Source organism: Chiroxiphia lanceolata, chromosome 2 (assembly GCF_009829145.1).
Source record: "Chiroxiphia lanceolata isolate bChiLan1 chromosome 2, bChiLan1.pri, whole genome shotgun sequence".
Classification (NCBI taxonomy): domain Eukaryota; kingdom Metazoa; phylum Chordata; class Aves; order Passeriformes; family Pipridae; genus Chiroxiphia; species Chiroxiphia lanceolata.
This window is the reverse complement of record NC_045638.1, coordinates 26672519-26695216: the sequence shown is the minus strand read 5'-3', so window position 1 is coordinate 26695216 and position 22698 is coordinate 26672519. Positions and strand designations below refer to the sequence as shown.

Here is a 22698-nt window from a genome sequence, read left to right as displayed (position 1 = left end):
GCCCAGCTGCCTATGGATCCATGGGCTGTGTATGGGGACACTGGATGACACCCTGTGGAGAAAACTCCACCTCAGTTCTGGGGGACAGAGGGGTGTCTATATCCACTCCCATGGGCTGCAACACTGGTGGATCATGCCAAACTCCAGACACAGGTGCGCGGGAAAGGCACCTCTGAAATGAACTGATATTGTGCACTTAGTCCTAAAGGCTGATGAACACACAAGCAATTCAGGGGAGAACCACCCCAGCAGGAATTATCAACTCCACAGACAAAAATCTTCTGTGAAGCTTTCCTGCCTTCATCTCACAAGAGCACTAAAATGCACTCTCTGGGGCAGTATACCATATGCATATTATTCAATAGGAGCATTTCCTTCAAAATAGCTTAAACATTCATCAGCATTGCTGTAGGTTGGTTATATGTAGCACTGTAGAATAGCAATGTTCTGATGTTTCTGATGTTTTTGCAGCTATGTAAACACAGTTGAGTGTATTTTCAGTAAAACAACACACAGTACAGGCCAGCATACTCCACACACATGTGCATGTGGTTCTATTTAAAAGCAGAGCAACCAAAACATCTTGTATAATGTTCAAACCTATAAGGAAAGCAATTTCCAAGTAGAAATTTAAAACCGAAACAGGTGTTGCTGTTTCTCATCATGTGATTGCTACTGGGGGGGAAGCATTAACATCCCTCCCAATATTTGCTTAAAACAGAACTCTGATGCATACACCTACATATTATTCTTGGGTTTGACAGAAGACATTTATAACAGCATAAATTCTGACATCAGTAACAGATCTTGGAAATACCTTGATGTATTCACTCCAGTGTTGCAAAAGGATCTGCTGCCCACCTTTTACCCGGCTGAACAGCTGGTATGTCTGAGTCAGATCTGATATTCTATTTTCATCGAGCAGGTTATCAAGTCCTAAAAAAATTAAATTAGAAGAAAGAGCAAATTTGAATACAGTTGCATAAATACAGTTAGAAATATATTAGAGAAATCTATATGCAATACAGCAAAAGACAAGATGTTCCCTCCTGTGTGCTTAAAAAGTATGAACATTTTAAAACTAAATTTCAGAAAGCAAGTGATATGTTCTCTTGTTTAAACAGGATGAAATGATTTATGGTATACTATTTTAAAAAGCATTTCAACTGAAGTACTTTCCCAACAAGGTGATGACCGTAAGCCTTTTGCAGAATGGTTATGAAGAAAGCTTAATTTATAGGGTGCAGTTCTATCAAGAATCTCTAAAGAAAACAGTAAGCTAAGTAAACTGCCCTAAATTTAAAGTAAAGATAAATACTTTTTGAGATTTTTTTTCTGTGGAGCATGGTGAACCATGTTTTTAGATTAAGAATGTGGTAGGAATTCTCTATGCTCCTACCGATGGAATAACACGACTACAAATTCCTTTCAAGCAACTTTTGCTTTACTAATTCACCCTACTTGAGACTAAGCTTTGGTTTAACAAATGGAGAAGTGAAGCTCAAGGCACATAACAAGCAAATAACTTAGTACACATTTTTACGTTCGAGAATATAATGAATGTAGTTCCAGCGTAATCAGAGATACATTGTCTGGTATCAGTTACAGAGGCTTCAGTAATATGGGAGCATAGCATCAAAGATTTATGACATTTTTTTAAAACCACAAAGCTTGATTTTACATAGGCTGACAATTCACATCATCAGTGTAGCTGACACTGCACAACTGTCCCACTTCACAAAATGTATTTCATTAGGCCAATTTTTAAATGGTATTAGATTACAAAAGATTTTCAATCACTAAAGAATTACACCATATTCTACTGTATTTTTCAGCTTAAAAAGACTTTCACTGTGTATTATAATTTACTTACATGTTCAGAAAGGTAAGCAATGATCAAGAATGATGTCAGGTAAACTTTTGTCTGATATTTTGAGATTTCCTAAACTTTTGAGATACTAGAAGAACAAACGTACTTTAAATGTAAGACAACAGACTACAAGGTCTCAAATACAGGTGGTTTGGTATTGAGCATGGAGTTAGAATCATAGAAAGGCTTGGATTAGAAGGGACCTTAAAAATGAGCTAGTTCCAACCCCCTCTGTCATGGCCAAAGAGGCCACCCACCAGACCAGGTTGCTCAAAGCCCTATCTAACCTTCTTGAACACTTCTAGGGATGGGGCATCCACAACTTCTCTGGGTAACCTGTTCCAGTGCCTCACCACCCTCAAAATAAAGCATTTCCTCCTAAAATCTACTCTTAAATCTCTCCTCTTTTAGTTTAAAACCATTCCCCCTTGTCCTATCACTATCTCCGTAAAAAAGTCACTCTCCCTCTTTTCTAAGCCCTCGCTAAGTACTGGAAGGTCACAATGAGGTGTTCCTGGAGCCTTCTCTTCTCCATGCTGAACATCCCACACTCTCTTAATTCAGAAATGCCCATTTCATCACATCCAAGCATCATCTACTACTCATTTAAAGACACCAATACACTAATTGCTTTACTACAGTCTAGATAAAGTTTAGCCTTCCCTCTTCTTCTAGCTTGAGCTCTGTGACTGAAAATTTTATCACACATTTATGTGATTAGGACATATAGCAAAGTCCACTGATTAAAAGTTTCATACAGCTTTCAGAAACCACTGTCACAGTCTTGGAAAAATTATTGTACTCGCAACTGAAAAACCCCAATATCTAGCCAATGGCAGTTGTAGTGATACAAGGAAAAACAAAAAGTTTCTTACACAGACTCTGCATTTTTAAGCTTTTTTCTCCCATATCAAACTGACTACCTCACATGCCTTCTCTTAATGAAGAAAACCTACAAAAGGCAGTATTTTCTTCTACTTGCACAGAATACTAGGATGTTATAAGCACATTACAACATGCTCTGAATCAAATGAATACAGATGGTTATGCAAGTCAAGTGATGCTGGTTTTTTAACTTTTTTCTTTTAAGTGCAGACGTAGAATGCAAAAGCTGATCCAACAATACTAGAGTCCTGAAGCATAGTAACTAGAATAATGTACAAACCTCTCCATATTTACATGGATGGTTCATGTACCTTGTAAACCAAGAAAAAGTTCAATTTAAAACAAGACCACATACTTTCTGTTTAAGGCACCTAATAAACAAATGTATCACTGGAAAAGTTACTTAAAAATAATATTGAAGAGCAACCAAAATTGACATATATCAACAAAAAATAATGATTCTTACCTTTTCTGTTTATGATAAGTTTAAAAGTAGCTAAGATGGAGTGACCATGCTTATTTTTATAAATATGTTGAAAACAGTGACATGACCCATTCCCAGAGCAGCTGAGAGAAAACTGTGAGCATACGTCATCTTTAAAGGGGGCAAAGAAAGACGTGGAAGGGGTATTTATAACAACATGTAAGTGTTAACAAACGTGTAAGTGATGGAGCTCAAAGATACCAGACTACCAGGTACATCTGTTTTGCAGCAGTAAGGGAAATAAAGATGAAAAGACAATTTGATAGAAGATCTAAAACCTAAGATATGGCTACTGCAAAAGAAGGAGATCATTTAAAGTATTAAAGGATCAGGGAATAGTGATCAAATCCAGAAATTCAGTGAAAAATGAGATATTAAAAGTTAAGAGGAATAAAGAAATGGTGATTTGAAGACACTAATGTCTGAATAAGGACTTCCTAGGAAGACTGCAGCTCTTACCTGAAATTGCCAGAGAGAAAGTAAAATACAGACAAAATCACATGAAAGCTCATTGCCTCAAATGCTGCCAGTTCCAGTAACTCATGATTCTTGAACTATACAATCACAAGAATATGTGAAACTATTGCACTGCAGTTGTGTGATTATGACGTAAAAGAAGTTACAACAGTAACTGCAGCTCTCATTTAGAAGTTTATATAATTCTAGGAAATAAGCAGTTCCAAAGGTTTAATTCCTAAGTCCACTGCTGCAAGTCAAAGGAGATTTAGGGGCCTAGTAACCTTTACAAATATGGAATTTTATTTTAGACATTTACACAATTTACTTGTCACAATGGGTGTAACAATCACAGGGGGTTGGCTTTCTGTGTCTGTGGAAGTTTTTCCCATGGCTAATATGCCTCCTAAAGTAAAAGCTGTGGACTGTATAGCTATTGCAGAGTATGAGAGATTATCAAAGATTATATGAATTTAAAAAATTACCTTTTTGCAAAATAGCTGATAAGTGTTCTCCTAGTAGCTGCTTCTCCACACACGCAATCAGTGGTTTCCTAAATTAGGCAAGAAAAGTATCTTAGAAACATGAGAGTATAAGAGACTTGCCTTCTGTCACAGTGTAATTGTGTATAACTTACATTATAATACAAAAAAACCCCAACAATTTTCTACTTAAAACAGAGGCTACAAATTAAGACAAAAATGTCACATGCAATATAAGACAAGAAAGACAACAATAAACCATCTGTGTAATTAAAAAATAAATTCAGGTTTGAACACTAAAAATAAAGTCTTTACACAGTAGAAGAGAGAAGCTGAGATAGCAAAAATAAATACAAAAGCATTACTGGGAAAAAAGTTATATTGACTTTTGGAAACAAACAAGCAAACAAACAAAACAACAAAACAAACCAAAAACCTCCAAGGGTTTGAACTCTAAACCAACATAACATACACTGGTGATGTTTAAAACTCAATCTAATTGTGTTATGCACCTACACAAGCATAAATTGAGCTAGAACCATAAGACTCAAATTTGCAAAACGTTTTAAATTTGTCCTTGAATATTCCCTATCAAGTATTTGTTTGATACATTCACAGAGTCGGAACTGAAAAATAATGTCAAGTTTTCCTTTACACCTTTCATAGCATAAAAGATGAAAGAAATTGCTTGAAGTGCAAAGGGTAATTAATTTTAACATTTAAAATTCTACCACTGCTTACAATGTGACAATGTAAAGACCAACCATTTATTTCCAAGTTAACTTTTATAAAACTGGCTCTCAGATCCTTAGTTTAGATTTCCTAGAAGAGAGATGCTCAACTTGGATTTATGGAAGGCTTTTACAGAGCAGCATACGCTTTTGCTAAAACATAAGTGTATCTTTGCTAAAACACTATCTTTCCTGAAAGAGGCCATCAGTGACATGCCTGACTTTCCGTACAATACACCAGTTTAGGCCCTTCATCTCAAAAAGACTAGATGAGAATTTGGAAAGGTTCAGAGAAGGGAGCAGGGATGATCAAAGTATTCAGCACAAGCTACAAGGGAGACAAATGCAATGTCAAGATTCTTTTTTCTGGGAAAGAGATGACTTAACAGGTATACAGTGCATTGACAGGTAGAAATGATGTGGAAAGGAACTGACTGATCACTTCTCTTTCCAATGCAAGAACTGGGTTCACTAACGATGGTATTGGCAACCAGACCTGCACAAAAGGAGGCAACTTATCACACAGTGGCTGGTGCACTAGTACAACATTTTGCCAAAGACCAGACAGAAAAGCTTATGTGACTCCCCATGAGACAGTACAAGTATTTCAAATAAGACACAGACAAACCACATCAGGTTCAGAAAATACTCTGAGATGAAAACAGGCAGATACTAGGAGAGTATCAGGGCATACACTTTCTCTTTTCTTTCCCTTCAATGGTCATAAGTGAACATGAAATATTGTTTAGACAAACCCTTGGTATTAACACACAGACATTTTTATGGTCATTTTCATATTCCCTGGTATTTCCAACTACTGCTATCTGCAGTTGCTGACTTTCTCCAACAACAGCAGAAGGAGTCAGGGTTGTGTGAAATACCATCCTTGGCTCTGAAGACCTATTCTGCATACAGGGGAAGAAAGTACAATTCATCAGCTTGAGACCAAGAGGTGGAGCACAATATCCTAACAAGCAGACAAAATGGGTATTTTATTTATCTTGACTGCTAGCTAAGGAACGAGCCTGAAGATATATTCTGTATGGCCTCAAAGTCATATACCTCGGTCATCTACAGATTGACAAGGAAACATGCTTATTCTGGTCAGCTGTCCAGAAAGGCATTTACTGATAGGCTAAATGAATCCTTCTGTGGGCTTCAATGACACACTTTCCATGCATTGTTTGAAGTATTTGGAATTATGTTTCCCCATGACAGTTTTGTCCTGGAAGTATCATTTCCATCTCAAGACAAAATCCAGTAACTAAATTTAACATCCTTTCTGCTGTTGTCATGCACACATACACAGATAGTATGACCCCAGGAAAACTCAAGGGCACTAATTTTAAGAACTGCTGTTTCCTAATGTAAGGAAAGGAAATCAGTCTGAAGCCTTCTAAAAGTAGGTTTCTAAGCCTTTAACTAAGGGCAAGATTCAAAGTAAGAACTTGATGTCTATCTAGACTGAAAATACAACGTACCAATCCATTTTTTAACCAAAACAGCAAATAAAAATACATATCTGTGTTAACTTTATACACAGAAATAGTTCCACATATTTCAATGTGAATAATATTGCCAGAAAAAGCTAGTCAATCTGCAAGCAGCATTTACAGCAAGATTCAAAAATGAACCATGACACACAATGCATGTGTGTGAGCGTATACATAAAACGTCTGAAGAAAATCCTAAGTTAAAAAGATAATTTTTATTCATTTATCCTTTTGACACCGAATGAATGCCAATATATCATCTGGAAGACTAGAAGATAAAATAAAATGTTATGTTCTTAATTAAAAAAAAAAAAGAAAGGCAAGTGCTTACTGCAGGACAAATTATGTATGGATTTAAATACTGTGTCAGTGACTCTGCAGTACTTCCTGAATGCACATTTCAACCCACGAAAACACAAACTATTACTCAAAACCAGGGGGGAAAAAAAAAGGACAAGCTACTCTACACAGTACATTGGCAGCAGCTGCACCAAAGATGATGATCTGCTAAATTCACATCCTGAACTGCTCATGAGTGATGTTCATGTCGTCCTCTGCCCTTGTGGGGTTTGTTTGTTTGGGTTTTCTTGTGGGTTTTTTTTGTTTGACTGGTTTTTTTTTTTCTAATGAGTCTTTCTTTCCCGCAAGGGATTTGTGGTTACAGTTGTTATCAGTATATGAATGCCTAAAATCAAATGTTATTTTGATAATGCAAATCTGAGTTCTTATATAATGTTTCGTTAACTGCAGTACACAGGACTGGTATTTCTGGACAAGTTTCTCTCTTCTTACCAAAAGCATATTTTCATTTTAAAGAAATAATTTTTGATAAAAATGAAGTCTTTAAAAATCCAAGCTGTATCACAAGCACTGATAATGTAAGATAATGCAGAAATAGTCTTTGTGTCTCTAAAACCATGAATAATCATACTGATTTATGAAGGAGCCTTGACTTACACTAAAATTGACAAAATTTGTACTCACTGTGTGCTGTGGTCTAAATATGTTATTACTCTGTCTCCTTCTTCTTCTAAACGTTTATTAACATGGTGAAGATATTCTGGGACCTAGTGAGACGAGAATGACAAGTTCAGCTACAAAGGTATGAAAGACAGATAATATTGTTCCATGACAATTATTTAAACTACAAATCTAAAGAGAATATGAATTGGAAAGAACTGTTTCACCAGAACGTTATTTACTACATAATCTATATTTTTATTATTCAATGTTACTTCATATTAAACATATTATAATGGCACCTGACAGAAAGGAAGAGAAAAACAGAAATCTGAGAATTTTTCAGGGTAAGTTAGTTTTTTCTCAAAATCCTCCTGAGCTAAGCTAGCCCATAAAGAATCACGGAGCAGGTTTGCAGTCGGTGTGAACCATAGAGTTCTATTATTTCAATGGCCCTTTCTCCAGTACAGCATATTTTCCTATGGAGAGTTAACACATTTAGAACATATCATGACACATGTATGTGCATGTACATATGCATCTGTGCATATATATGTGCATATGCATAAGTATGTACGTGTATATAGTGTGTACATTAGGGCCTCACTCCTTTTGTCTTTTCCCGCAGCTTTCCACTAGATATACAAAAGCAGTAAGACCCTTGATTTCAATATCTGTGTCGAAGCATTTCACCTCAGGTCCCACTGGAACACCAGGGAATGAGGTGAATGGTGCAGAATTAGACACAAGGATTCATCTCAGTGCAATGAAAACAGGTGTTTTCAAAATGTTTGTAGTGACTCTGCGCTAAAATGAATACTAAACATAGTCTTCTGTATTTCAGACCACCAAGAAATGCATACATTTTCCGATACCCACATTTGCTGGCTCCCCACCACAGGACATAATTTTATCTCAAGAGGACAGAAAACAAAAATATATTAAGTCTATTTAACTAATTAAGGAAAAGAAACTGCAAAACAAATAGAACAAAACAGCAAAAAAATAAATTGTTCACTTCGGTATTAACCACATAGTAAAATGATGCCAGTGGACATTTTACAGCTCTTTGGCAAAAATAATATTGATGGCACACCTTTAAGCTTTCTGGTAGAGTGGCTTCATCTACAGAAAATGTCACTGGGTTACTCCACACTTAATTATATATATCAAGTACCATGGCAATCTGGAGTCTGCTCTTCCCTTTGACACAATTGTGGTCCACATCAAAACACATGAAACACTGTCTGCCAGTAAATTTCATTGAATATTAATACACAATGGCACTACCACAAGTTCTCGTGTAATCCCACAGCTGATAAAACTAACATAAAAGCAATCATCTATGGCATGCACCTACCTCTCTTTCTTGCATTAATCTTTGGCCTTCTGCAGCATATAAACAATTTGTCTCTTCCAGAAATCTCTGTTCAAATGATTCCTTGTAAACCTGCTCAAGAAATTAATTTAGTTACTTACATTAAGCTCCCAGTAACAGTAGCATATTTTGTTTGTCAGGTATAGAGGGTAAGTAAAATCTCAAAAGTGCACACCACTGTGAGAAGTGTCAGAGTAAAATTACATTAACACAGAAGTTCTGTTTGCCCACTGGTTTTAGAAAGACTGAGATCAGAGCTGACTTCCTAGCACAGCAATGGTGTGTTTCAGTCATCAGTACTCAAACAGTCTAAACTGACAGGCTTCTGTTTAAGGCACACAGCCCAACACCAGTACCCAACATCACAGCACAGCAATGACATCCAATCCACCTGAGCTCAAAACTCCACTGATATTTCTGTGGAAGAAAAAAGTACTTCCAACTAGTGAAACATCGGCACAAAACAGGTAATTCTCATCAGTAAAACAGTAATATGTTCAGTAAAGCATCATCACATCTGCCAAGTTTCTCTAAGTGGCCCAAGAAAAAAGAATTATACCAAATAAAGTGAAATCTCTTTCTCCAGGTAACGAATAAGGTGCGCAAAAAAGAGCATCAACAACAATCACAGACATTGAAATATCTTTGCATAAGGATAAACAATTTATTATAGAAAGGAACTAAGTTAGAAAGGACAACTATAAAAAAAAAGTTAAAACAGTCTGAAAAAGGAAGCTAGGGGAATAATATGTAAACAGGGGGACAGTGAAAAGGGAAAGATTCCTTGAGTGTGGTAGAAGAATAGAAGAAAATATTTCTTCCAAAACATATTGCTCAGCTGTAAAACTCATTACATTGTGACCACTTTTTTTCTCTTAAGGACTTCTAGAAGAAGGTTTCCTGCCCATGGCAGAGGAGTTGGAGCTAGATGATCCTTAAGGTCCCTTACAACCCAAACCAATCTATCATTTTATGACTTTTAAAGGCTTAATTTTTTTATTCAATGCAAACTTAAATATGAAACTTCTAGCTTGACAAGCATTCAGAACATGATAATTCACTAACTCAGCAGCACCAGTAGACATCAACTCATTGTTTCAGACTCCTCTTTGTCCTACTTCCACGTTCAACAGAATCAAATATTAGTTTTAATTTCTTACCTTCCTTTCTATCAGGATAACTGAAAAAAACATTAACAGTATATGCATATATGCACAAAACACATCTAAACCTCTATAATAGGAAACAGGTATAGAGTAGGATTTATGCAAGGAGGAACCAATTTTCAGCAGCTGGGCCTCAACTGCATAATTGCCTAAAACTCAGAAATTAGTTGGAAATTAATTGTTTTAAATCAAAATACAAGATTTGCTTAATTAATCTTTCTTCAGGAGCTATCTTCTGTTCAAAGAGGAAGAAGTAAAGATCCTGGCATATAATTACAGGTATACAAGCATATCTCTATCTCAGTGAAGCAACAGCTACTATAAAAGAACAGATCAGACTGTCTTATTTTTCCTAGTGAAAAAAAGGGAAAACTACATTTTTAAGCCAATGAAGGAGAATGCAGACTTAAATTCTGTAAGAAGGATCCAATAAAGTGGAACGTGTCCTTTCAATCAGCAGAGTACTTTACTAAAAATTAATAAATATTAAAAAAATCAACACCTAGAAAGAGATGATGCAGTTAGAGAAACTTGGCAAATAACAATAGGGAAAGAATCTGGGGAAAAGCACACAAATCAGATCTGGACCTCCAGGTTACGATCTGAAAATCACTGACAGAAGTTTGCCTTTTCTCTTGAACAGGATAATTAGTTATTAACTTTTCTGGTATGCTAGAGAAAGCTACAGAACAAACTTTGAGAGGATTACCATGAAAGGCAGAAAAGCTGGTAAACTGCCTAACCAAAAAGGACTATTTTATGCAGTCTTCCCCTTTAGGAGGACTTTAATTTTAACCTTCAGCTAGTTTCGTAATGCTGTATGCCACTTGGAAATGGAGTACCCTCACAGTTTTTAAGAGCAAAAGACTGCTTCTAAGTTTCATTGCACATCACACAAGGCTGCAACATCAATTCAAGGACAACCTATAGTGAGGACAGAAGCACAGCATTCTTCAGTCCCCTTGGTTACTCAGTATCTCTGCTGATGGAAAGTTCCAGTAAGTTACAGTTTGACATGATCTATTTGAAAACCTTGGCCTTAACTTGGCATCCCATTCTATCCTTGGCATTTCTGCTAAGAAGTTGCCAATACAGTCATGTTTTTGTGATACAGACCCAAGATCTGGACTCCACAAAGTGATGCCTTTATACAGTGACAGAGTGGGTCTTTTTATTTTCCTACATTTAATTTCACTGGGATTAGACAACGAGTGATTAAGACAGACAAAATATCGCACATACTAAAAGACTTGCAAATCTATTAAGATCTGCAGGCCATTACCTCAGCTAAGGAAAACAGGCAAAGAGGTCTCATTTACAAGCAAAGAATAAAAGATTGTATATCAGCTAAAGAAGAGGCAATCTTATCAATCTAACAGCTAGACTGTGAAGCACATTTACTAGAAGAACAGAATCATTTTTGTACAAAACACGGATTAGAAGAGTCAACTTGTGTTTCTAAACGTAGGTGTTAGTGAATGTTGCTGTACTCACCTGCAGATCAGACAGCATGCTCAACAAACTCCGCAACAAACTTCTGTCCACAGCTTCACCATTTCTTTCTCGTTCGATCAGCAGGAGGATTCCATCGATAGTCTTGGTCTGAACTTGCTTGTCACTAATGATGTGGTTCCTAAATAACTCTAGCCCCATATCCCTGGATGAATATTGAAAATCAGGAAGTCACACTGTTGATTCTTTTGAAAAATCTGTATCTCAGTTTGAAGAAAAATAAATACATATAAAATATAGTGTATATATAATATGCAGAAAGAGACTTTAAAAATGGTGTGTATATTCTTTTTGACACTGTCCACTAACAAAACTATAACAATAATTATCATAAAAATACCAGGTCACATGCTACCAGATGCATATATTTCAGCTGAGAACTGTGAGCAGCCTGTCCATCTTTCACATAATAGAGCATAACTTTCTCTGTTAAAAAATAACAAAAAATCTGAACATATACCTTAACATAAGATTCCCTGGATCAGTTAATCTCTGTGCAATTTGTAAGTTTTTTTTCAAAAGCATGAATTCTTTTTATCTTTAGGATCTTATCACCTGTATCAGATTCTTTTTTCATGCCAAGATGAAAAATGGTGCCTCTATGCCATGAAGCAGCCAATTTTTAAACACTGTCTTGGCCATGTAAAATTGAGGAACCTTAGATAAAACTTGTTACCTCCAATTTCTTCACATGTATCCAGATCTCAATAAAAGGAATTTCCCAGTATGAGAACAGACCTCTTGAACAATGTATAGTAAAAGGAAGCCTAGCACAAAGAGTTGGAGAAAACTAATGCAAAGGTTGGGAAGAAAGATGTCCACTGGACAAGCCAGAGATGGGACAAAGATGCCAAGCTCCTCAGACAGCCTACGGAACTCATAAGAGCACAGACCAGCCAGGCAGGGAAAAGACATGCTCTTACTTCAGTACTTTATCTACAATTATTTTTTTCTTTAGAGGAAGTAACAATACCAGAAATTTTTGGCAAAGCCTGGGTTTGTTTGCTTGGGCAATGATATAAAATGCCCCTCAGGAGAGATGCTTAAAAACAGAATGCTCTAAGATTCAACTGTGGTGGGCTGAAAGCACAAAAGCATTATCTCAATGCTCTGAGACACAGGTCTCAACTCTTAAGAGGCCAGTGTTGGAAAGATAATCTGCACCTTGTCACTGTATCTGACTACTTAAAAAAACAGAGTAAGAAATGAAATGTTGAGTTTTGTCAAAACCATAGGAGCAGCTAAAGTAATGCTGGGCCAGTACTAAGGTGCAGAGGTAGCAGTCAAGAGGAGGTTCCTCACCCGTGCTGTGACAATTACAGCTTGTAGTCATATACCTTGACTTTTATGTTCACAGACATTCTTTTACCCTCACTTTACAATGAAATGATGTATATGCAAATGCTGACACATTTATTTCCATAAACTGACATAAAATTTTAAAGATCTTATATTAAATAGATCAAATATAATGTGAAAAATTTATTTTCTATCTTTGCAAATATCATAGCATGTCCGCACTCTAAAGGTTTTCAGGAATACTTACATGGATACCTACCATATAGAAGGAAGCATTGAATTCTGAAGCACATAGGTACGATCCAAAAATAGAAAAATGCTTCTGATCATGATCTGAAAATATATAAACAAAACGTTTTTTTCTTCACCACCATGTGGTATTTTAAATTACAGTAAAAATTCTAAAAAATTACATCATATAGACATGCACTTTAATTACTGATGCAGGTATCTTCAACTATTATGGTGACTTCTACAGTCACCGGTATGCAATTTATTAAGTTAATACTATTAAGTGGTATTGCCAAGTACATTCCAGACAGTTTTCAAATTCATAACCATTAACTATACAGTTTTATTAACCTGCTAGGACATACATAAGCTATTTGAACAGTACCACCAAGACAGTCAGTAAAAACCCTGAACTAGCATGCTGCCATGGTTTTTGCTTTAAAATTTAAAAAAGGCAGCTTTGTGCAGGGACAGCAATTAGCTGTGCAACAGATCTTTTCATAATAAAAGTTAGCTTCCAAAATTCATGAAAAAAACAGAGACACATTAAATCTAACAGGAGAAAGAAGATATAAAAATATATTATCTCATTCTTAAATTAAAAAGTGGGGTGGTTTTTTTAGCCTATTACTCTTGCGCATTCAAAATCCATTTTTAACTCTGCTCATAAAACGGCTGCCCAACTCTCAAGTTTAGCATTAGCATAAATCAGGATGTCAGTAACTACTTCACCCCCAGGCCAGATACACATTTGTCCCTCTACTTCTTCCCTAAAAGATTTCATTGCTTCTGAAAGCAGTTCTCAAAATGACACAGCTTTTGGCCAAGCATATTAAAGTAAAACAGCAATAAGCCTGATTTTTTTCTTAAATACCACAAGTGCTAATCCAGTACATGGATAAGAAAGCCACTTGCTACAGGTTGTTGCTTTAAGGAAAGCAGGAAAAAAAAAGAATGCTCACAAGTAATTAAAGTCATTGCTCATAGTAAAAGCCTTTTTATAAAAACAGAGGTTCAATTTAATTACATTTTCAAGAAAATACACTTCAACTCTGTTTTCATCAGACTGTTGAGTTTGTTTCAAATAGTTTCCCTAACACTTTACAATTTTAATTCAGATAAAAATCACACACCTCTACCTATCCCTCACAGGGAAGGAGAGAAGTGGATTTGAGGAATGAAAATAGAAATTCAACCATTTAGGGCATTTGTAGGTAAAGCTAAGTGACAATGCAATAAAAACTCATTATAAAATGCTGGGTTGGAATTATTGTGATGCCTTCTTAACAGCACAATTCTCATGGAGAGTGTTTGAGAGAAGATCTTCTGTAACATAAATCATTGTGGAGGTAGAAGACAAGAAAGGCAGAAAGAAAACAGGTTTCAGTTCTTTAATCTACCCCTTTCTTTGCTCTCTAGTCAGGATTATCATCTCTGCTTTGAAAAAAAAAAAAGTCACAAATTAACCTAGTTTTTGAAGCTATCTAAAAGCTAAGATTGTGGATTCTCCGATTACTTTAAATTATAAACTGCAAACAGTTTCAGCATTGCCTGGTTAGTTTTTCTTTTCATCCACAAAAAACAAGGTGTCAATATATTTCTGAATGATATTTCAACTTCACATGAAACTAATGAAAGTCAGAGGTAACACAACAGAACTTAAATTTCAACAAAAAACTGCCCTCAGCTAGCAAAGGGGAAAGCAAAAAGCAATGCTGAAAGTTGGAGGAGGTGTAGCACAGTCTCAAGTTAAAACTATGACAAACTCGGTTTTGCCAGATTTTGCAACTCAAGGATATGTACTGTGAACAAACATTCAACTTACCATTTGTCTGCAATGATCTTGCCAGCATTTATTTATCTTCTTTAAAAATAAGAGACTATCCAGAGAATCTGTACAGCACCCATTAAGGAAAACTAGTTTGCCAGTATCTTTTGAGGCCAGATTCTGGAGATGATCTTTGCCAGCCATTAAGCAAAGCTGCTCCATGGATATTTCAATGTTACTGTGCCTGTCAGAGATAAACCGTTAATTGCAGAGCTTCTGCCCAGCACAGGGGCTGGCAGTTCTCCAAAAGGCCTCCCTATGTTTTCAAGGAATAACACTCACTGCTCTTCAGTAATACCATCTAGTGGCTGTACTGTATAACCTTAAAATAGATTTAAACAAGAAATCCCACCAGTGTCAAAAAAACCCTTGTCACCAACCGAGGTGAGAGGGATGGAAAGGTTATTTTGTTTGTTTAATGAGTTCACACTGTGCACAACAGGAGTGACCCTAATCTCTCAAAAGCAGTTACAGTTCTAAATAATCCTCAACAAATCCAAATACCACTCTTTTCATATACATCTCCAGGTCACCCTAAGTAATCTACAGACTTTCTTCATTACACAACAGATCCAACTGTTATTCAAAAATAACAGAATTTTCATGTGTCATATGAGTAAATCCAAATGAGGCTTTACCTTCCGCTCCCACACATTATCATCTCCAACTCACTCTGGCCAAATCTGATTAATCTGATCTCGTGTCCTTGGGACATAAAGTGGTATACCTGTAAAATACAAAATCCTCAACTCTCCAATCCACCAGTTCTGTCAAGAGGGCAGGGTGAAAGTAAAGTTTTAAAACATCTCTTCATAAGATAAATCTAAAGTCTGAAAAAGCAGGGAGGCAAAAAATGGTTGACTGTACTCTGCTTTAAAGCAGAATATAAGATTTGGTTCTCAGACATCAGGTATGTTTAAGAGACTACTGTACTGACTAACGTGCTATGTAGAAGCCAGACTCCTTAAATTGGACTCAAAAAAAAAAAAACAAACAAACCAAAACCCAAAACAAAACCCAACCCCAAAAACATATAACCCAAAACCACGTTAGTATTTAGCTATGTAACAGGAAGAAAAAAATTATCTTCTTTATGACTGTAGGCACCTACTTGGGAAATGCAGTGAAGTGAGAACCTGAGTCATAATCCAAAGCACATTTAAAGCATTCACCTGGAAAGAAGGCTCTTTCTAGGCCCCGGTCCCTTGTTTCTTTCTTTTTATCCTATCAATTGCTGCTACTAAAATACATACAGAGACCTGGGAAACACTGCCAGCAGCCACAGTAGTGTAGTATCTGTTCAATATGGCACCCTCCATCCAGCATCTGCTTGCTAATACACTTTCCAAGAATGTGGGGACAGCAAGGTGAGCAGGGACTCTACTGCCCAACGAAGTGCAGATCCGAGACTATTACACAAAATGCAACTATCATATAAAGCACCTTTTCAGCATGCAAAGCTTGACTGGATTCAGACCACAGGTCTGGTTGCACCCAGGTGTCCACAGAAGATCTACAGGCACTTCTGTGACCCACTGAGACAGAAGAAAAACCCAGCAATGTAACTTCAGTAAACCAAGGCAAAATTTACCAAAGAACTTCACATCTGTGCATTCCAAATGATCTCCTGAACTTAGAGCTCTCTCCCAAGAACCTCTCAAAGTACACATAAGATACCTGAAGGCTTGTTGAATGCCTTTGTGACACTTGCTGCTGACCACTAGTTATTATTGGTCAAACAGGTGCACTTTATGTTTGAGAATTCTTTTACTGTTGTTGAAAAAAAATCACTATTTTTTTTACGCTGTTGCTGCCATAAGCATCTCTACTACTCACACGCCACAGAAATTTATATCTGCTGTGTAATCTCAGAGTGCTATTAAAATTTTATAGATTAGGTGTAAAATTTGCATTCCTATTAAAATGATAAGTAAATTCTTATTTGCATGCTACTTATAGATACACAAAAATTATTCACCCAGATGATTAAAGTTGCTAACGCCCAATTTGAAAATATGTAAGTGGTCAAAGAACCTCTTTAACAAATAAAAAATTACTGGAGTAATTTTTACAGAGTGTTGTCTTAAAAATAATTATTTAAACTAATAATTCTAATCATTTCTGTGCACGACAAAAGGATATTCTCTAAATTGAAGGATTTGTGCTTTCACATGTTCTTCACAGACTTGTCGTAGCTGTTTGTACAGTGTAGCAGAGACTTTGTAAGAGCAGAGATTTTCAACAGCCTAAAAAAACAAAACAAGATTACGAATGAGACAAAAACACCCTCAAATTTTTGCGTCTGTATAATTGACACTGACAATAAAGGAAAAAATTCAGTATTATAGTTTCAGTGCGCGTAAACCCAAAACACCAAAACGAAATTCTGTAGAAAAATTCAGACTTCATGACTCCTTTCTTATTTTGGTCCCTTCTTATTCTGCTACATTTTGTGTGCAAACAAGGTCCACCATCACAATCTGGGTCATAATTCAGATGTGTTGTTAAACATGACCAGAACTCTACCTCCTCCAATACTGCCCAGCAGCAGATTTCCTCCTGCAGGTCCATTTTGTGCATCCTTCAGTGCATGCATACATGTGCTTTTTTGGAAGGGGAACACAATCATACCAAATATTTTAATTTCTTAATACTGTAGGGTAGATTTTTCAACTAGTCTCTTTAAATGGTAAACGAGTAATAGCTACTTTCCTGTCTTTTTAGCAACTTATTTCTTTCCAAATACTTGTACTGATTCACATACTCACGCTAAGGTACATAAACTGAAGGGAAAAAATAATTTAACAGCATCCCCCCCCAAAAAGCCCCCAACCCCACATTAACCCTTATATAAAGACTTTAATTGATTTTTTGGGAGCTCATGGAATTTAGTTTAGCATTTATTCTTAGTTAACTAAGGAGATCAATTCTGCCCCAAACCAAATGTTCTTGTCACTATATTAATGGCAGCAGCCTTTATGCTATGAGGCAACACTGCAGAGAACACTGCCAAACATTTAAAGTACTGTGTCACCTGGGCAACTAAAACTGACCAAAGAATGTTTTCCTTCACTCAAGACGATTTACAATGTCACATTTTGTTGATAAATTTTCCAGTAACATCAGTGAACTTAGACAAAGTTTCAGTATTTTTGCAGTGCTAGGCCTTTATGGATTTTTTTCCAAATTCTAGCTTTTTTTAGTGTCTTATTTCTTTGTATTATAAAACATTATGGTGCCTAATGCCAGCATGTAATTCTTTGTCAAAGCATTACTAGATGTTCTTCACTCTATTGCAGTTTAAGATCACCCAAACACATTGGCTAGCAAGTGCACAGGCCAAGAGAGAGGTAAGGGGAAAAAGAGAGCTGCTCTGATCAACCTGGTCTAATAGAAGGTGTCCCCGCCCATGAGAGGGGGGTTGTAACTTGATGATCTTTTAAGGTCCCTTCCAACCCAAACCATTTTATGATTCCTTGGGCAACAGCACTGGTTTAAAGTGCATTACAACCTGCAGCCATACCACCTCCGTGCCACTTGTTCCTGCTTCGTTTTTTGGTTTGTTTTGGCATGAAATCAAGTAATTCCCTCCTTATTCACCATTTGTTTAATTCAGTTTTTCCTGCCTCTCTTTCTGAAGAAACTTGATTTGACTCTTATTCATCTTGCATATTTCGTTTGAAAAAAAGATACAGTAATAATCATGTCTACAACGATAGCAGAGAGATGACACTTTTAGCTTCTTCACCCACACAGATCTAGTAAAAGTTTTGTTTCAAATCAACCTTTTAATAACTTGTTTGAAGCAGAGGCTTCTGTTTTAACATTTACCATGCAAGTTATTGCTAATTCTTGTATAATTTCTCTCTGTAGGTTCAAACATACTGAAGAGTTTGTCTTCCAAAACGTAAAGTCAATCTGCTTCATAGAGTTCTCTGCATTGTCTATCTAATGTAATTTTATTTAAATGTACATAAAAATGGCTTTCTCAATTTTGATACAACATTAAAGTACACAAACAAACAAACAAAATTATCACACAGTGATATTATGTTTTTTTTAATCTGGTCTTGAAACAGGTAAGTAAAATGACACCTGGAACAAAGAGTATTCACACTATCTGTTTTGCAGATAGTTTGTTATGTTTCTTCAGACATAGTTTTTCCTATCCACTCATCCAAATAAAAGTCTAGTCGGGACTCATAATTTTTTTTTCCTTTACTACTACACTGCCCTATTCTATGTCCTCCAGAAGGGCAGTGGTGCCCCATTTCAGGTTATTTAGGGCTTCATTGCAAAGGTAATTTTTTTTCCCATTATTTTTATCACTCATTCCTCAATTCTTCGAACTGCCCCAATTTCTCTATCCCGCCAAGTAAAAGCTACTTCTATCAAAACCTGTGCAATCTACCACCAATCCCAGACATCATTTCTATTTTGGTCAGAAAAAATTGGCTGCCACCCTCCCATTGCTCACTGACTATGCCTCTGCCAATCACCTTCATGCCTGATCCCATGCTGCCTCTAATGCCTGGAAAGGAGTAGCCTTCAGGCTTCCTACAAAGCCTCGTCATTGTTCTTTGGTTTCTCCTCAGCCACTGAGCCAAATTAAATAAATAAATCAGAAAGTTCAAAGGCAGGCTAGTACCTCAGCCTGCTCACTGCACTGAACTCTAGCAGGCCTCTCACTTCCTTCTATAATGCTGGAGAAAGACTCAAAAAAAAAAAAAAAGGCAAAAAAAAAGCCCCAATAGTAAGAACTGATGCACACTGTGCTCACCAACAGGCAATTAAAACGATCTGTAAGTACAGATCAGGTTTCAAATGGATGCTGAACCTCATCTTTTATTCCTTTGGCACGTAAGTACCTGTCTGTGCACAGGAACACTGACTGCTACCACCCTCTGCACAGAAATCTTGCTGATATGCTGCTTCACAGATTATTCAACCGGCCTTGTGCCGTTTTTACAAACAAGCAGGCAAAGAGAAAAAGCAAGAAGTACAGTTCTCCCTTCACAGTTTCTCTGAAATCTCTCTTCTCCTCTTCTGCCAAAACTCAAGCCTGTATCCCAGCGATTTCATACCCATATTACTATAATCTCATTTCTGAGACTCTGAAAACAAGTTAGGTAACGCTCAAAGCATCTGTGGGATTTTTTTTTTAGCTAAGCATGAAAAAGCAGGATTTTTTGAAATGCTGAGTTTAAAACAATAAAATATATTATGCAATTCAAACTCTGAGAACCTGCAAGTATTAACAGATGAATACATCACAGTCAATTTTTCTATTTAAAAGGAATAAATTATATCAAGTCAATATACATTTGAGTCAATACTCATTTTAGATCCATATATTATACACCCTACTAATCACAGAGACAAGTATAGTTACAGTCAGTTCTCAAAACCAGCCTGATTTTCTTGAGCATGAATATGAACTGCTGGTCTTCTCCTCTCTCTCAAAGTCTGCACTTTGCAGACAACATCAAACATACTTCAACTGAACACTGAGAAAGTGTCAGGTGAGCATAATAGTATCTTAAGTCCTGATCTGCCCAGGGCATCAACAGATGGGGCATCTGCACATCAAACACCTGCACCCACAAAAAACTCGTAACTAACTTGGTGCATTGGTAATTTTTTATAACATGATCACTGTAAAAAATTACTACTTCACTTAAATACCTCAAAGTACATACATTTAAAATAACATAGAACTAAATCACATACAAACTGAGAAAGTAGAAAGAAATGGTTCATGAGTATGTCTCTCTTTTACCCTTCCTAGTCCCTACTCTGTTAGCACAGATGTTCCAGAAATACTTTTTCACCACCTGAACAAAAAAAACTAAGATCCTGATTGTTATGTAAATATAACAGTAATCTGAAACATGGGTAAACTGACAGTTTGTTGCCTGCTCAATTGAGATTCCTTCTCAATTCCCCAAAAAGTATTGATGTTGAAGTGTTGTGTTATTATCTAATAATAGCAAACATTTCAACTTCACTATTTACAAGAGACCATACCATGTACAAAAATCATTATAAAACATATAACTTCATAAGCCAGTTAGAGGAACATCCTGCTTTCAGTATGTTGAGTGGGCAGAGTATTGAAGATACCAAGAGAAATCTCAGCCCTGCCCAGGAATAGCTTTCTGTGTCTCCCACCATAAACTGTTTTTTCATGGGCCGAGATCCTGGTAACTCTCCAAGGAACTGATATATAAAACTGCAAACTGACTGGAAATGGAGCATGGAGCAAAGCGTTCAAAAAATACACTCAGCTTTTAACAAATCAAAATACTTTATGTTGAATGTGTGCTCTGTGAAAGTCTCAAAGCAGTTTATTTACTTTCCGTTAAACTCAAAGAAATGAAACCAAAATCCTATGTGCCTTACCTGGTAGAGCTCTTCGAGGTTGTATTTAATAGAAATACTACTCTGTATTGCTCCCACGGCTTCATGTAGTTTTTGCCAGGTGTCGTGAGTGTAATTCTCGGGTAATTTGGGTCTTTCTGTGAAGTAAGACACAACTAGTTGAAAAACAGCTACCCAAGAGGAGCCTGCAGCAATCTCGCTCACCCTGCTCCATCGAGTCCTGCCAAGCCATGCTGCGCTTGACCGTGTAACTCTGGCACTGCCAGAGGGAACACCAATTCCACCCGAGACGACCAAACCCTTGCACGACGGACATGATCCCCTGGCTGCTGTGCTTGACGCCTGTGTTACTTTTAGCGAGGTAACGACCCTCGCCTGGCTCTAATCAGCGCTGACACTAAGGTGGCTTTCTGCCCCCTCCCCACAGGGTGCAGCCGCCGCTGCCCCCGCGCACGGAGCCCCCACGCGTGTCCCCGGGAGCCCTGGCACGGGCACAGTGCCGGCGGCGGGTGCGGTATCATTCCGGGGCAGCCGCCCCTCGCCCCGATAAGGCGGCGGGGCGAATGACGGCTGCGGGGCCCCGCCGGCCCGGCCGCGGCGAAGGGGCGGGGAGCGGCCGGGGCCGCGGTAAACAAAGGTCGGGCCGGGGCCGGACGGCGGGGCCGGGCGCACCTGCCGGGGCAGAGGGCCCGGCCTGCCCAGTACCCACCTTTGAAGTTCTTGATCACGAGTTTCTTGGAGGAGGCGGTCGCGCCTCCGCCTCCTCCTCCCGCGGCGCGGGTGGCGGTGGCGGCCAGCGAGGCGGGCTTGGTGAGCCCGTTGGTGTGCCCCACCAAGGCCGACAAGTGCGGCTTCTTCTGCGGCTCGTCCGCCATCTCCGCCCCGAGCGCCGTGTCCGGCCGGGGCAACGCGCTGGGTTGGGCCGGGCCGGGGCCGCTTGGTCTCCGCCTCCGCTCCCCTCCTCCTCCTCCGCCGCCACCCAGCCGCCCTCCCCCACTGCCCGCGGGCGGCTGCCAAGCGCCGCCGGGCCGGGCGGCACCGACAGCCGCCTGCCAGCCCCGGGGCGCCTCGGCGGCCGGCTCGCTGTACGGGTCCGCGTCCGTGCCCCGGTCTCGGCCACCCGTGGCGCTCGGGCAGTGGCATCTCCGCTCACAAGATGGCTCCCGGGCCAGGGCAGCCTCCCGCGGGCCGGGCGGGCGGCGACAGCTCCTCTCGCCATCGCCTCGCAGCCCCTTGGAGCCCCCCCCTTCTTCTCCCGGCTATGCCTGCTGGTAGCCGCCGAGGGGCAGCCGGAGCAGGACCCAAAGAGCAGCCGCGCATCCCGTCCAGAATAGCTACCAGCCCTGCTCACCGGCTCCCTCCAGCCCAGCTCAGACAACCGAGTCCAGCCTGCCCGGGCATGGAGCGTGTCCTTGTCTTACACGCCTCCAAGGCGTTAGCGCCTTTAGGAGCAGCCGTTTCAAGAGTTAAAAGCTCCATTCAACTTTTTTGACCCAAGTTCAGCGAAACCCCCACGTAGCGCTCCCCGCGGGCAGCTCGGCT

At 38.5% G+C, this 22698-nt stretch overlaps 1 protein-coding gene across 2 annotated transcripts in view; it reads right to left on the bottom strand.

Moving 5' to 3' along the window:
• Positions 1–22066, bottom strand: part of CUL4A (cullin 4A) — a 38021-nt gene extending 15955 nt beyond the window's left edge. For both annotated transcript variants that reach the window (XR_004355337.1, XM_032679662.1), the window contains exons 1-10: positions 21866–22066; positions 21178–21293; positions 16918–17021; positions 14773–14842; positions 12976–13049; positions 11400–11562; positions 8722–8811; positions 7386–7468; positions 4181–4248; positions 818–936 (exon numbers count right to left, since the gene is read on the bottom strand). Coding sequence is in view for 1 of the 2 variants with exons in the window: in XM_032679662.1 (XP_032535553.1) it covers positions 818–936; positions 4181–4248; positions 7386–7468; positions 8722–8811; positions 11400–11562; positions 12976–13049; positions 14773–14842; positions 16918–17021; positions 21178–21293; positions 21866–22031 (1053 nt within the window). In the remaining variant the exon portion in view is untranslated. The remainder of the gene's footprint in view (positions 1–817; positions 937–4180; positions 4249–7385; positions 7469–8721; positions 8812–11399; positions 11563–12975; positions 13050–14772; positions 14843–16917; positions 17022–21177; positions 21294–21865) is intronic.
• Positions 22067–22698: the final 632 nt, after the last annotated feature.